Source organism: Bombina bombina, chromosome 5 (genome assembly GCF_027579735.1).
Source record: "Bombina bombina isolate aBomBom1 chromosome 5, aBomBom1.pri, whole genome shotgun sequence".
Classification (NCBI taxonomy): Eukaryota; Metazoa; Chordata; class Amphibia; order Anura; family Bombinatoridae; genus Bombina; species Bombina bombina.
Window position 1 is genome coordinate 873,504,387 of NC_069503.1, and position 14,605 is coordinate 873,518,991.

At 41.0% G+C, this 14,605-nt stretch overlaps 1 protein-coding gene across 1 annotated transcript in view; it reads right to left on the minus strand.

Moving 5' to 3' along the window:
* Positions 1–583: 583 nt before the first annotated feature.
* Positions 584–14,605, minus strand: part of LOC128661646 (ethanolaminephosphotransferase 1-like) — a 189,672-nt gene continuing 175,650 nt past the window's right edge. The window contains exons 9-10 of the mRNA XM_053715877.1: positions 7,511–7,693; positions 584–865 (exon numbers count right to left, since the gene is read on the minus strand). Coding sequence (XP_053571852.1) covers positions 800–865; positions 7,511–7,693 — 249 coding nt within the window. The 3' untranslated portion in view covers positions 584–799. The remainder of the gene's footprint in view (positions 866–7,510; positions 7,694–14,605) is intronic.

A 14,605-nucleotide genomic window follows, 5' to 3' on the forward strand; every position in this document is an offset into this window, starting at 1 on the left:
TGACAGACAGACATAAATAAATATGCACACACACACACATATATATATATATATATATATATATATATATATATATATATATATATATATATATATGTATATATATATTTAGACATGTATATGTATGTATCTCTATGTTAAAGCCATTTGCAGTCCATTTTCCCCTAACACCTGAGGCCTCATATCTTTAAACCCTTATAACTTTTTTATGCTATTTTATATATATTTTTTTTCAGTGTTATTATGAGTGTAACTGTACTGTATGCGGTAATCATTCTAGCATAAATCACAATTGCGTTCACACGTTCGACTTTACTTTCAACTTGTGATTAAGGTCGGAATTTAACTTGCGCGCAATCAGCCTTGAAAATCTGATATTGCTTCCATGCAAACAATAGCACTCCACTCCTAATCTAGCCCAGTGTTGGACTATGGAGCTAGGATTGCCACCTTTCTTGGAAAAAATAAACTGCATACTAATTAGAATATATTTGCATATAAATAATTATGTAGCATAGTTAAATCTGCTGTGACTACATTTTAAGTTATGATTAATTTTAAATTAGATTCCCAACATTTAGAAGACATTTCTACATTTGTTCTTTATTAGCTACATTGACAAGAATCCTAAAAATATCAGCCCACCTGTAAACCAGTGGCTGGTGGCATCTCTAGGGATTCCCATGTTGTGTATAAAAATGTTTGTGGTATACAGTGGACCACTATGTCTCACAGCAAGGAGTTCACAACGTTAAAGATCTTGAAAAACAATAAAGTTCATAAACCTGCTTATAGACATTCAGTCTGCATACCGCTTCTTAAGCGAGAATATATAAATCTTCAAATGCTTGCTGAGCTGTCGTCCCTGAAAGAGAACAGAATTAAAAATACATCATTAATACTTAAATCAGGTACTATACTAGTTTTATGTACAGAAAAAAGCAACTGTGCTGCACATTAGAAAAAAACCAAACTTTGACAATTAAAAGGTTACAGTATTATTCTATATAAAAATAAAGTTATGCATAAACTATTCTGTTTACATGCAATGATCTTGATTCAGTAAAGGTCAATTATGAAACTAATATCTCACAGAATAAACTTGCTATAACATTGCAGCTTGAAAACTATGGAATTGGAGTTTCAAGATCAGCTTCATTGTAATCAAGTTGCATTTATCTTGGAACGGTTAACTTATTGCCACATGGAATGAGTTCATAAGATGGCCTCTGTGATGATAGCAGGATGTGATGTCACTAGCATGTGGGCGGGGCTTAGGTCCGGTGTCTGTGTCGCAGTTAGTTTAGTACAATCAACCTGTCTGGATGTGTATTGCTATGCTCTGTAATAAAATAGAGTTGTACCATCACTGCTGTGTCCTGCATATGTCCTGCATCTCATGACATGGTGTCAGAAGTTCTGGACTACGCTTCTGTTTCTGATGATGACGATGTCAAAGTTTACCCCACCTGAGCCTTTTGACTTTTCTCAGCCTGCAGCTTGGCCCACATGGCGTCAGCGGTTTCAGCGCTTCAGGATTGCATCCAAACTGAACAAGGAGAGTGGTGAAGTACAAGTTAATTCTCTTTTATACTCTATGGGGAAAGATGTAGAGCCAGTGTTCAATGCTTTTACTTTCCAAGAAGGGGAAGAAGTTAACTTTGATATAGTTATGGATAAACTCAGTGCCCACTTTGTGCCCAAAAGAAATGTGATTCATGAGAGAGCTTGTTTTCACAAACGTAATCAGCGTGTGGGAGAATCTGTGGAGTCATTTTTGCGCAGCCTGTATGAATTAGCTGAATTCTGTGAGTTTGGTGTTGCTAAAGAAGAGCAAATCAGAGACAGAATAGTTATTGGAATTGCAGATGCTGAAGTCTCCCTGAAGCTGCAGTTAGAGCCTGATTTAACATTAGACGGGGCTATTAGGATGGCCCGCCAGAGTGAACTGGTGAAAAAGCAAAGTGCTGATCTGAGGTCTGAGAGTATTGTGGATGAAGTGCAACAGTCTAGGAAAATTACTAGTGAAAGGCACAGTGTGAGCGGTAGATCTAAAGTATTGGAAAGGCCTAGAAGTGGATGGGCGCAACATGGCCGATGCACACGGTGCTACCGGGCTCATGATCAGAGTGCTATATGCCCGGCCAGAGATAAAAGATGCAGAAAATGCAACAGAATAGGCCATTTTGAAGTGGTGTGTAAAACTGAATACATTAAGGAGATGCAGGTGGACAGTGACCAAGAGGGTCAGGAAGTGTCTTTTGTGGGGTCTGTTGTGGAACGGACAAGCTCAGAGGAAGATTGGAAAGTTACCTTTACTGTAATGGGAGCCAATGTGGATTTTAAGATTGACACAGGAGCAGATATCACTGTAATGTCTTTTGCTGAATTTATGAGACTGCCTCGACAGCCCCAGCTGGCGAAGGTTACTACAAATGTTCATAGTCCTGGTGGCCGCATTGATTGTGTGGGGAAATTTCTTGCCAGCTGTGAGTACAAACAAAGGAAGTTCACCATGTGGGTGCATGTGATCCGAGGTCAGTGTGTTAACAGTTTATTGAGCAGAAAAGCAGCCTGTGACTTGGGCCTCGTGGCCAGAGTGAATGAGATCTCTGAAGATATGTTTGGCGAGTTGGGCCTACTGAGCTGCAAACCTGTCCGTATAGCACTTAAAAGTGACGCAGTCCCGTACAGTATTTCTACTCCTCGTAGAATTCCGTTCCCGCTCATGCCTCAAGTGGAGAAAGAGCTCATGCGCATGAAGTCTATGGGGGTTATTGAAGAGGTTGTTGAAGCAACTGATTGGTGTGCCCCCATTGTTCCAGTTGCAAAGAAAAACGGAAAGGTGCGCATCTGTGTGGACCTGAAAAGGTTGAATGAGGCAGTGAAGAGGGAGAGATTTGTGCTGCCGACACTGGAAGATATAGCCCCGAAGTTGGCTGGGGCGAAGTTCTTTTCCACATTAGACGCTTCTAGCGGCTTTTGGCAGATCCCCCTGGATCCAAAGTGCCGCAAACTGACTACCTTTATCACTCCGGTAGGTCGGTTCTGTTTCTGCAGACTTCCCTTTGGGATATCCTCCGCTCCTGAGATCTTTCAGAGGGAAATGAGTTCTCTCCTGAGTGGCCACGTGGGCACAGCAGTCGTCATGGACGACATTCTAGTGTATGGGTCTACAGTGGAGGAGCATGATCAGCGTTTGAGTTGTGTGTTGCAGGCTATCAAAGAGTCTGGGCTGAAGCTGAATAAAGAAAAATGTCATTTTAGGAAAACTGAATTATGCTACTTTGGGCATATCATCAACGGGGATGGCATCAAGCCGGACCCCGAGAAAATTCGGGCTATCGAACAGATGAAAAGCCCTTCTGATGTACATGAGCTGAGACAGATATTGGGCCTTGTAAATTACGTGGGCAAGTTTCTTCCAGATTTATCTACAGTTTTGCACCCTATCACAGAGTTGCTTAAGAAAGATGTTGCCTGGGTCTGGGGACCCTCACAAGAAAAAGCGTTCCTGCATGCTAAGTCCCTGCTGGGGTCTGCCCCAGTGCTGGGGTTCTACGACCCTTCAAAAAAGACTGTGGTTAGTGCTGATGCAAGCAGTTATGGGTTGGGGGCTGCACTCCTGCAGCTGAATGACAACAAACTACAGCCCATCGCCTACTGTTCCCGCACACTGACGGCTGCGGAGTCAAAATACGCTCAAATTGAGAAAGAGTGCCTGGCTGCAGTTTGGGCCTGTGAGCGCTTTCAGCGTTATCTAGTGGGTTTGGAGAAATTTAGTCTGGAAACTGACCACAAACCGCTAGTCCCTCTTATCAATTCTTATGACATCGACAAAACACCCTTGAGATGCCAGAGACTTTTAATGAGACTACTCAGGTTCAATGTTCAGGCAGTGCATGTGCCGGGGAAGCAGCTGGTTGTGGCAGATACACTGTCCAGGCTCCCGCTGGCTGCTGCTGAAGAATCCTCCACAGAGTCGGATGTAAAAGTGTATGTTGATTCAGTTCTGGCCTCTAAGTCCATTTCTTCAAGGAAACTGGAAGAGATAAAGAAAGAGACATATTTGGACACAGATCTGCAAGAAGTTATAAGGTACATAAGAGATGGCTGGCCCGAGAGCCGGGCAGCCTGGATGTCTTTAAATGCTTACCAGCCAGAGAGGTCGCAGCTCACGGAGCTGGAGGGGTTGGTGCTGTTCCAAGACCGTATTGTAATTCCTGTCAGCATGAGGAAGGAGATGTTAAACAGGATTCATGATGGCCACTTAGGCATTACAAAGTGCAGAGAAAGAGCAGCTACAGCTGTGTGGTGGCCTGGGATCAGCTCCGACATTGCAAATCATGTGTCTAAATGTGCCTTTTGCCGGGAACGCCGGCCTACTCAGAGAAGGGAGCCCTTAATGTCTACTCCGCTGCCTGCGGGGCCGTGGCAGAAAATAGCTGCTGATTTGTGCGAACTGCACGGGAAAAAGTTTCTTGTTGTTATCGACTACTATTCCAGGTATTTGGAAATAGCACCCCTGAATGATATCACAAGTCAGGCCGTTATCATTCGCCTGAAGAGCTTGTTCGCCCGCTGGGGCATTCCAATGGAGCTGGTGAGTGATAATGGCATGCAGTTCGCTTCTACAGAGTTCAGTGCTTTCAGCAGGGAATATGATTTTGTACATTCCACGTCAAGTCCACATTATCCGCAGGCCAACGGAATGGCTGAAAGGGCAGTTCAAACAACAAAATTCATCCTAAAGCAATCTGAACCGTACCTAGCCCTCTTGTCATACAGGGCGACGCCCATTCAAGCCACCGGGTTTAGCCCGGCACAGCTGATGCTAGGACGCCAGATTCGCACCACTTTACCCTCAGTGGGTGTCTTCAAGCCGCCTGGCCCTGTTCCTCGGGACGAAGTCCTTAGGAGGGATGAAGAGGCCAAAAAGGGTTATCGTTTCTTCTACGACAGGAGACATTCTGTCAGGCCTTTACAGGAACTGAAAGCGGGCCAAAGTGTCAGAATTAAACTGGATGATGAGAAGAAATGGAAGACGCCTGCTACGGTAGTGGGCCGCTCTCCAGAACCAAGGTCTTACACAGTCCTTACAGAGGGAGGGACGGTTACACGCCGTAACCGAAGACATCTTCAGCCTGTACCTGAGAGTCTGGAACCGGATACCTCAGTACCACCGCCGGTGGGATCTCCTGTTCTAAGAGAGGTGCCTTCCCCTCAGCAAGATCATAGCGGGGATATATCTTTGCCTCCAGCAGACTCTTGTTCACCATCTTCTGTATCAGAGGACAGTTCATGCAAAGTTACATCAAGCGGAAGAGTGGTGAGGCTTCCGGCCCGATACAGGGACTGACTTTAGCTAGAACAGTGACCGGAAGTATGGGCAGAATAATCCCATGGTCACTGTGGACTAGGGTAGTCTACCCCGATGTCCAAGTCAGGATGTAATTTATTTGTTCATGTTTTCTAATCTATCTGTTTTTATAATGTTCTAAAACAAAATGTTGTTGTATACCCTGTTGGTGTACCTTGTTATTTAATATATGCAAATGTATGCTTTGCCTTTGAAAAAGGGGAAGATGTGATGATAGCAGGATGTGATGTCACTAGCATGTGGGCGGGGCTTAGGTCCGGTGTCTGTGTCGCAGTTAGTTTAGTACAATCAACCTGTCTGGATGTGTATTGCTATGCTCTGTAATAAAATAGAGTTGTACCATCACTGCTGTGTCCTGCATATGTCCTGCATCTCATGACAGCCTCAAAATCTCACTAAATAATAGGCATGGGAAATTAGATGCTTCATTAGCATCTGAATGCAGAAGAAGGCACCACTCGTGGGGTTTGGCCCTTTTTCGGGAACCAGGTTCCTTCTTGTGAAAGTGCAATACACTAAGAGCTGGTTTTCCGCAAATCTTAGACCTAGATTTGGAGTTTGGCGTTAGCCGTGAAAACCAGCGTTAGAGGCTCCTAACGCTGGTTTTAGGCTACCGCCGGTATTTGGAGTCACTCAAAATAGGGTCTAACGCTCACTTTTCATCCACGACTTTTCCATACCGCAGATCCCCTTACGTCAATTGCGTATCCTATCTTTTCAATGGGATCTTTCTAACTCCGGTATTTAGAGTCGTTTCTGAAGTGAGCGTTAGACATCTAACGACAAAACTCCAAATCTAGCCGTTAGTGTGCTGCACTTTCACAAGAAGGAATCTGACTTGGAAAAGAGCTGAACGCTACTACTGGCCGCCTTCTTACGCATTCAGATGCTAACAAAGCCTCCGAATGCCAGTGCCCACTAAAAAATTAAAATGAAGAAAATCCCCCTAACAGATGCAAAATGTAAACTTAGTTAAAAAATAAATTAAATAAAAATAAGTTGGCAGCTGTGAAAAAGCGGTTACGTGAAAAAATCCAGACTGCAACTGTGTTGCTAGCAGTTCTCGTTTTATGTGGAGATATCATATGCTGGGGCACAAAACACAACTATATACAGTACATGTAAACTTCAGGAACACCCACTAACGAAACGCTGGAAAAGATAGAAGAAGGGAGCCTCAATTTATTTTTAAAATGATCTTGCCTCATGGGGACAGTAAAATCAAAATTAAATGTGCATGATTTAGATAAAGCATGTAATTTAAAACAACTTTCCAATTTACTTCTATTATCTAAGTTCCTTTATTCTCTTGATACCATTGGTTGAAAAAGCATACCTAGGTAGGCTCAGGGGCAGAAATGTACTACTGGGAGCTAGTTGCTGATTGGTGGCTCCACATATGTGCCTCTTGTAATTGGCTCTTACAGCTGTGTTCAGCTAGCTCCCAGAGGTGCTTTTCTGCTCCAGAGCCTACTCTTCAAAAAAAGATACTAAGAGAATGAAGTAAATTTGATAATAGAAGTAAAGGCCTCTCAGCAGCTTAACAAACATTGTACATCTAGCCCAATCAGTGACTAAATGAACATATCATTTCCTTTCAAATCCTCATGTATCCATAGTAAAGGTCTGTAATAACTATACTTTAAACTCCAGAAAGCATGTTAACATACACTGTGAAATAAATGAGTTATATTTTAAAATATGTTTTATTCTGTCATGATTCAGACAGAGCATACAATGTATTTCTGTTGCCTAATTTGCTTTGTTCTCTTGGTATGCTTTGTTGAAAAGCATACCTAGGTATGCACAGGCGCAGCAATACACTACTGGGAGCTGCTGATTGGTGGATGCATATATATGCCTCTTCCTTGTGGATCGCCTGATATGTTCAGCTACCTCTCAGTAATGCATTGCTGCTAATTCAACAAAGGATGCCAAGAGAATCAAGCAAATGTGATAATAGAAGTAAATTGTTCTATTGAATAAGTTGTTTATAATTGTATGTTCTATCTGAATCATGAAAGAAATGTTTGGGGCTTCATATCCCTTTAACTTATTAAGCACATATGCCTAAAATCCATTAAACAAATACCTCCAAACAGACAGAGGAGCAGAGGATAGAATATTTACCACACAGATGCCATAATGTAGATGCGCGGCTGTAGCTGTGGCAGTGAGGATAAAAAAAGCCGTCTCCTCCATGCTTCCTAGAAATCCATATACTGCAGCCCAAATGACCGCAACAAGTGGTATAAGAAGCCAATGGAAGACTTCCGATCTGGTGTTGGTCATCTGGCAGATTATCACCCGGCACTGATGAAACATATAACTGTTACATAGATCATAGCAATATAAAAGTGTTTTTTTCCAATTAAAAGAAAATGTAAACCTTCCATATTGCTGATCATAAACACATCATCATAATAAAAAAAAGTAAATTATTTATTTTATCTCTAAGTAGAACCTGGATACAATGGTTTCTACATTTTTTTTCCCCAAATTCAGCTTTATTGAGAATCAAAATTAAATACAAATATAAAACCCTTTATTCAAACTAATTGGGACGGGAAAAGGTTTGGATTTTGGAATATTTGTATATTTGCATCTGTAAAATGCGACAGTTTGAAGAGGGGGCGGGACCAAGTGCAAACAAAAATATCTTATGTTATTTAGGCAGATTATACCTGCAACCTAAAGGTAGTTTTCAGATCATTGTTAATACTTTTGTATACAAAGTACCATTAGAAAGATAGTATAGTGCTGTAATCGGAAAGGTAATAGTTGTGGATTTAAATAAATACAGACTAGCATATTCATTATAGAATGCAAAAAAAAAACAAGACCAAATAACTGTCCCTTTCTAGCAGGGACAAATTGTAATTTGCAGTGGCAAATTATAATGTAAAACAATATACAATATGTATTTAATAATACATTACAACTAAATTTGACAGAACATAAAACTATAAAGGTTATATATGCAGTTGCATAGCATGTGCTTTAGCAAATAGATTTTATATGTACATACATGCTTGATCAGAAAATCTGACCCTGGCCAGTGGAAGTTAAAGTGAAGGTAAACTTGAGCGTACTCGCTCAAGTCATAGTATATAATATAAAAATGCATTTTTACATTTTAATGCCAGAACGATAAGCGCCATTCCTCCGTCCTCCATAGTCTTCAGTTGATTGACAGAAGACTCATCTGCAATCCACTAATTGTTGTCCTCCCCCCCCCCCCCCCGGGGTGTTCAGCCCCTTTGCACAAACGTCTCGACCCCAGGGGGAAACAATGATTAGTGGGTTTCAGATGAGTCATACGTCAATCAACTGAGGACTATGGTGCATATTTATCAAGCTTCGTATAGAGCTTGATGCCCCTTTTTTCTGGCGAGCTTTCAGGACATTTATCGATGTGCGACGGACATGATACGCTACTTCGTATCATGTCTGCTCGCACATTGATAAATATGCCCCTATGGCTCTATGGCGGGCGGAGAAACGGCGCTTATCGTTCTGGCATTAAAATGTAAAAATCTAAGATCAGGATAAATTACAAATTTCATGAATGAAAATCTCATTAATTTTTTAAGTTTTATCCTATGACTTGAGCAAGTTCGCTCAAGTTTACCTTCACTTTAAACAATGGCAAAGGTTTATCTGTTTTTTACACCATCTTGGAAGAAAAAGTTTGTGAACCCTTTGGTATTAACTGGGTTTCTGCATTTATTACTCAGAAAACATGATCTGATCTTCATCTAAATCACAGTTATAGACAAATACAATCTGGGCTCTGGCTAAACTAATAACACGCAAACAGCTGTATTTTTCAAAGTTTTATTGAAAACATTCGGCTAAATGTATTAAGCATTCACAGATTTTTGGGCAATGTGGAGCAGGTTCGTATTAGCAAGTAGTCTGCTGCAACCTCACCCTGACACTTGCTCTATTGGCGTGATTTACATTTCCTGCTCTTGTGCAACTGGTTGCACTAGAGCAGGAGGTGGCATTGCACAAAGAGTGTAAAATGTCACTGTGTATGCAACATTGCAAGTGGCAACTACATGCAGACAGGATCACTGCTTGCAAACCTGTCCGCCTGCAGGGATAGAAAATCTAGCCTATTAAGTAATCATTCACAGTGCAGGCTGGAAAAAGTAAGTGAACCTCTGTGCTATAGACTTCTCCAAAACTATTTAGAATCAGGTGTTTCAATTAAAGGGACAGTGAACTGCAAAAATGTAATTGTTTAAAAAGGTAGATAATCCCTTTATTACCCATTCCCCAGTTTTGTATAACCAACGCTGTTATATTAATATACTTTTAACCTCTGTGATTACCTTGTATCTAAGCCTCTTTTGACAGCCCCCTGATCAAATGGCTATTTATTTATTACCTATTGTCTTGCATTTTAACCAATAAGTGCAGTGTCAGCCACAACTCCACGGGAGAGAGCACAATGTTATCTATATGGCGCACATGGATTAGCATTGAAAAGCTAATAAAAAAGCATGTGATAAAAGGCTTTCTGTAGTGGCTTAGAAGCAGGAAGACATTTAGAGGTTTAAATGTTATAAAGTATATTACTATAACAATGTTCGTTGTGTAAAGCTGAGGAATGGGTAATAAAGTCGTTATCTATCTTTTTAACAATAACAATGTTGGTGTTGACTGTCCCTTTAAGGAGATCAGATTGGAAGTGTGGATTGCACAGATTCCCTGCCCTTTAAATTAAGGCACGCAAAGCCTGGTTACTGACATATTTGTTCTTCTCAAGAAAGATAGATTAGTGTGAGCAATGCCTCGATCCTAACAACTTTCACAGGATTTTAGAAGACACATTATATAGCTACACCAAGCTGGAAAAGGTTACAAAAGCATTACTAAAGAACTGAGTGTTTATGGATGATGGACGGACACCACAAAGGAAACCACTGCTGTCTAAAAAAAACATTGTGGCATATATTACGTTTGTCCAAGACCACTTGGAGTTTTCAAACTGCTTCTGGGAAAATGTGTTGTGGGCAGATCAGATAATAATTTAACTTTTTGACAAAAATACACAACGCTATGTGTGAAAGACAAAGGGCACAACCAAAACCTCATCCCAACTGTGAAACATGGTGGAGGGACAATTATGGTTTGGGGCTGCATTGCTGCCTCATGTCCTGGATGCATTGTAATCATTGAGGGAACAATTAATTTAAACATGTATCAAGAAATTTGAGAATGTAAGGGCAGCAGTCCATGACCTCAAGCTTAAAGGACCATTATGCACTAATAATTTTTACCAGTTAATGTATAGATGTACTATTATTTAGTATATATGTCCCAACGTAAGATAAATATATTATTCAACTCTTGTTAAATTTGAAATTTACACTTATAGTTTCAATGTTTGTCCAACGGCGTAATGCTCCGCCTTAGAGAAGGGCAGAGCTAACTAAGAGTATGTTTATGCCTATGCAGCAACTACCTAACAATAGGGTCGAATATTCAAATTATCAGATGAATTTTCCCTATTCTGAACACGCATGCGCAAAAGAGCCATGCACGAAGGAGCCGTGCACGGCATCCTTTCGCACATGCTTATTGAATTCAAGACAGGAGTTCTTCAATTTGCCTAGCTCTCAACTATTGTAAAAATGCATGTGGAGTAATATCCAGCTATATGTGTAAAAGCCGAAAATGTGTGAATTAGTTTAAATTTTGGAGTGACAGTGGTTATGTGCACGGAGAAAGTGGACTTTCGGTCAATTTTGTCTGTGATATTTGGCATAATGATTTGTGTTTTTTTCAAAAATAATGTTACTCTGATTTGAACACTGTAGCTGCTATTATGTTTCTGTCATCTCCGCAGTAGCAGACAATAACTAACAGTAGACAATCACTTCAAAATAAACTATTTCTTATGACAGCTCTACTGTGAGGAGCATTTCACTGCGCTCTTCACAATAGAGCTGAAATCACCGCCAATAACAAGCATGCGATCGTGACAGCTGCAATCCAATGCTGAATGAGAGCTGAAGCAGCTCTGAATTCAGTGATCGCGGGAGCGCGCATAGACAGAGCGGCCGAACGTATTCTGAGAAAAATTTGGGCTTGGTAAGGGTAAAAAAAAATTGAGCGATCATCTAGAAAAAAATAATGCTTAAATTGTGTTTGAAACGCTCATACATTAAACACTACATGTTCACAACACACTAAAATTAACAAAACAATTTAAAAAAATGGGTGTATAATGTCCCTTTAAGAGCGGTTGAGTGGTGCAACATGAAAAGAACACAAGTAAGTAAAAAAATGTTTGAAAAAAAATTTGTGTTTTGGAAAGGCCAAGTGAGCTGAAGATGGCAGTGCAATCAAGACAACCCAGAAAAATGTATAAATTTAAACAGATTTGTAGAGAGGAATTTGCCAAAGTTCATCCTCAACATTGTGCAAACCTTATATGCAGCTACAGGAAATTTTAGTGGAGGTTGTTGTCTTAGTGGAAGATCTAGAAATTACTAAATTGAAGGATTCACTTAGGCCTAGATTTGGAGTTTTGTCGGAAACGACCTGCGTAGCTAACGCCGGCTTTTTTCTGGCCGCACCATAAAAATAACTCTGGTATTGAGAGTCCACATAAAGGCTGCGTTAGGCTCCAAAAAAGGAGCGTAGAGCATTTTTAACGCAGCTTCAACTCTCGATACCAGAGTTGCTTACGCAAGCGGCCAGCCTCAAAAACGTGCTCGTGCACGATTCTCACATAGAAAACAATGGGGCTGTTTGAGCTGAAAAAAAAACCTAACACCTGCAAAAAAGCCGCGTTCAGCTCCTAACGCATCCCCATTGTTTGCTATGGGGAAACACTTCCTACGTCTGCACCTAACACCCTAACATGTACCCCGAGTCTAAACACCCCTAACCTTACACTTATTAACCCCTAATCTGCCGCCCCCGCTATCGCTGACCCCTGCATATTATTATTAACCCCTAATCTGCCGCTCCGTAAACCGCCGCTACTTACATTATCCCTATGTACCCCTAATCTGCTGCCCTAACATCGCCGACCCCTATATTATATTTATTAACCCCTAATCTGCCCCCCACAACGTCGCCTCCACCTGCCTACACTTATTAACCCCTAATCTGCCGACCGGACCTGAGCGCTACTATAATAAAGTTATTAACCCCTAATCCGCCTCACTAACCCTATAATAAATAGTATTAACCCCTAATCTGCCCTCCCTAACATCGTCGACACCTAACTTCAATTATTAACCCCTAATCTGCCGACTGGAGCTCACCGCTATTCTAATAAATGTATTAACCCCTAAAGCTAAATCTAACCCTAACACTAACACCCCCCTAAATTAAATATAATTTACATCTAACGAAATTAATTATCTCTTATTAAATAAATTATTCCTATTTAAAGCTAAATACTTACCTGTAAAATAAATCCTAATATAGCTACAATATAAATTATAATTATATTATAGCTATTTATTTGACAGGCAACTTTGTAATTATTTTAACCAGGTACAATAGCTATTAAATAGTTAAGAACTATTTAATAGCTACCTAGTTAAAATAATTACAAAATTACCTGTAAAATAAATCCTAACCTAAGTTACAATTAAACCTAACACTATACTATCATTAAATTAATTAAATAAAATACCTACAATTACCTACAATTAAACCTAATACTACACTATCAATACATTAATTAAATACAATTCCTACAAATAACTACAATGAAATAAACTAACTAAAGTACAAAAAATAAAAAAGAACTAAGTTACAAAAAATAAAAAAATATTTACAAACATAAGAAAAATATTACAACAATTTTAAACTAATTACACCTACTCTAAGCCCCCTAATAAAATAACAAAGACCCCCAAAATAAAAAATGCCCTACCCTATTCTAAATTACTAAAGTTCAAAGCTCTTTTACCTTACCAGCCCTGAACAGGGCCCTTTGCGGGGCATGCCCCAAGAAGTTCAGCTCTTTTGCCTGTAAAAAAAAAAACATACAATACCCCCCCCAACATTACAACCCACCACCCACATACCCCTAATCTAACCCAAACCCCCCTTAAATAAACCTAACACTAAGCCCCTGAAGATCTTCCTACCTTATCTTCACCATACCAGGTTCACCGATCCGTCCTGAAGAGCTCCTCCGATGTCCTGATCCAAGCCCAAGCGGGGGGCTGAAGAGGTCCATGATCCGGCTGAAGTCTTCATCCAAGCGGGAGCTGAAAAGGTCCATGATCCGGATGAAGTCTTCATCCAAGCGGGAGCTGAAGAGGTCCATGATCCGGATGAAGTCTTCTATCAACGGCATCTTCAATCTTCTTTCTTCGGGAGCCATCATCTTCCATCCGACGCGGAACATCCTCTTCTCCCGACGCCTACTAGCCGAATGACGGTTCCTTTAAGGGACGTCATCCAAGATGGCGTCCCTCGAATTCCGATTGGCTGATAGGATTCTATCAGCCAATCGGAATTAAGGTAGGAATATTCTGATTGGCTGATGGAATCAGCCAATCAGAATCAAGTTCAATCCGATTGGCTGATCCAATCAGCCAATCAGATTGAGCTCGCATTCTATTGGCTGTTCCGATCAGCCAATAGAATGCGAGCTCAATCTGATTGGCTGATTGGATCAGCCAATTGGATTGAACTTGATTCTGATTGGCTGATTCCATCAGCCAATCAGAATATTCCTACCTTAATTCCGATTGGCTGATAGAATCCTATCAGCCAATCGGAATTCGAGGGACGCCATCTTGGATGACGTCCCTTAAAGGAACCGTCATTCGGCTAGTAGGCGTCGGGAGAAGGAGGATGTTCCACGTCGGATGGAAGATGATGGCTCCCGAAGAAAGAAGATTGAAGATGCCGTTGATAGAAGACTTCATCCGGATCATGGACCTCTTCAGCTCCCGCTTGGATGAAGACTTCATCCGGATCATGGACCTCTTCAGCTCCCGCTTGGATGAAGACTTCAGCCGGATCATGGACCTCTTCAGCCCCCCGCTTGGGCTTGGATCAGGACATCGGAGGAGCTCTTCAGGACGGATCGGTGAACCTGGTTTGGTGAAGATAAGGTAGGAAGATCTTCAGGGGCTTAGTGTTAGGTTTATTTAAGGGGGGTTTGGGTTAGATTAGGGGTATGTGGGTGGTGGGTTGTAATGTTGGGGGGGGGTATTGTATGTTTTTTTTTTACAG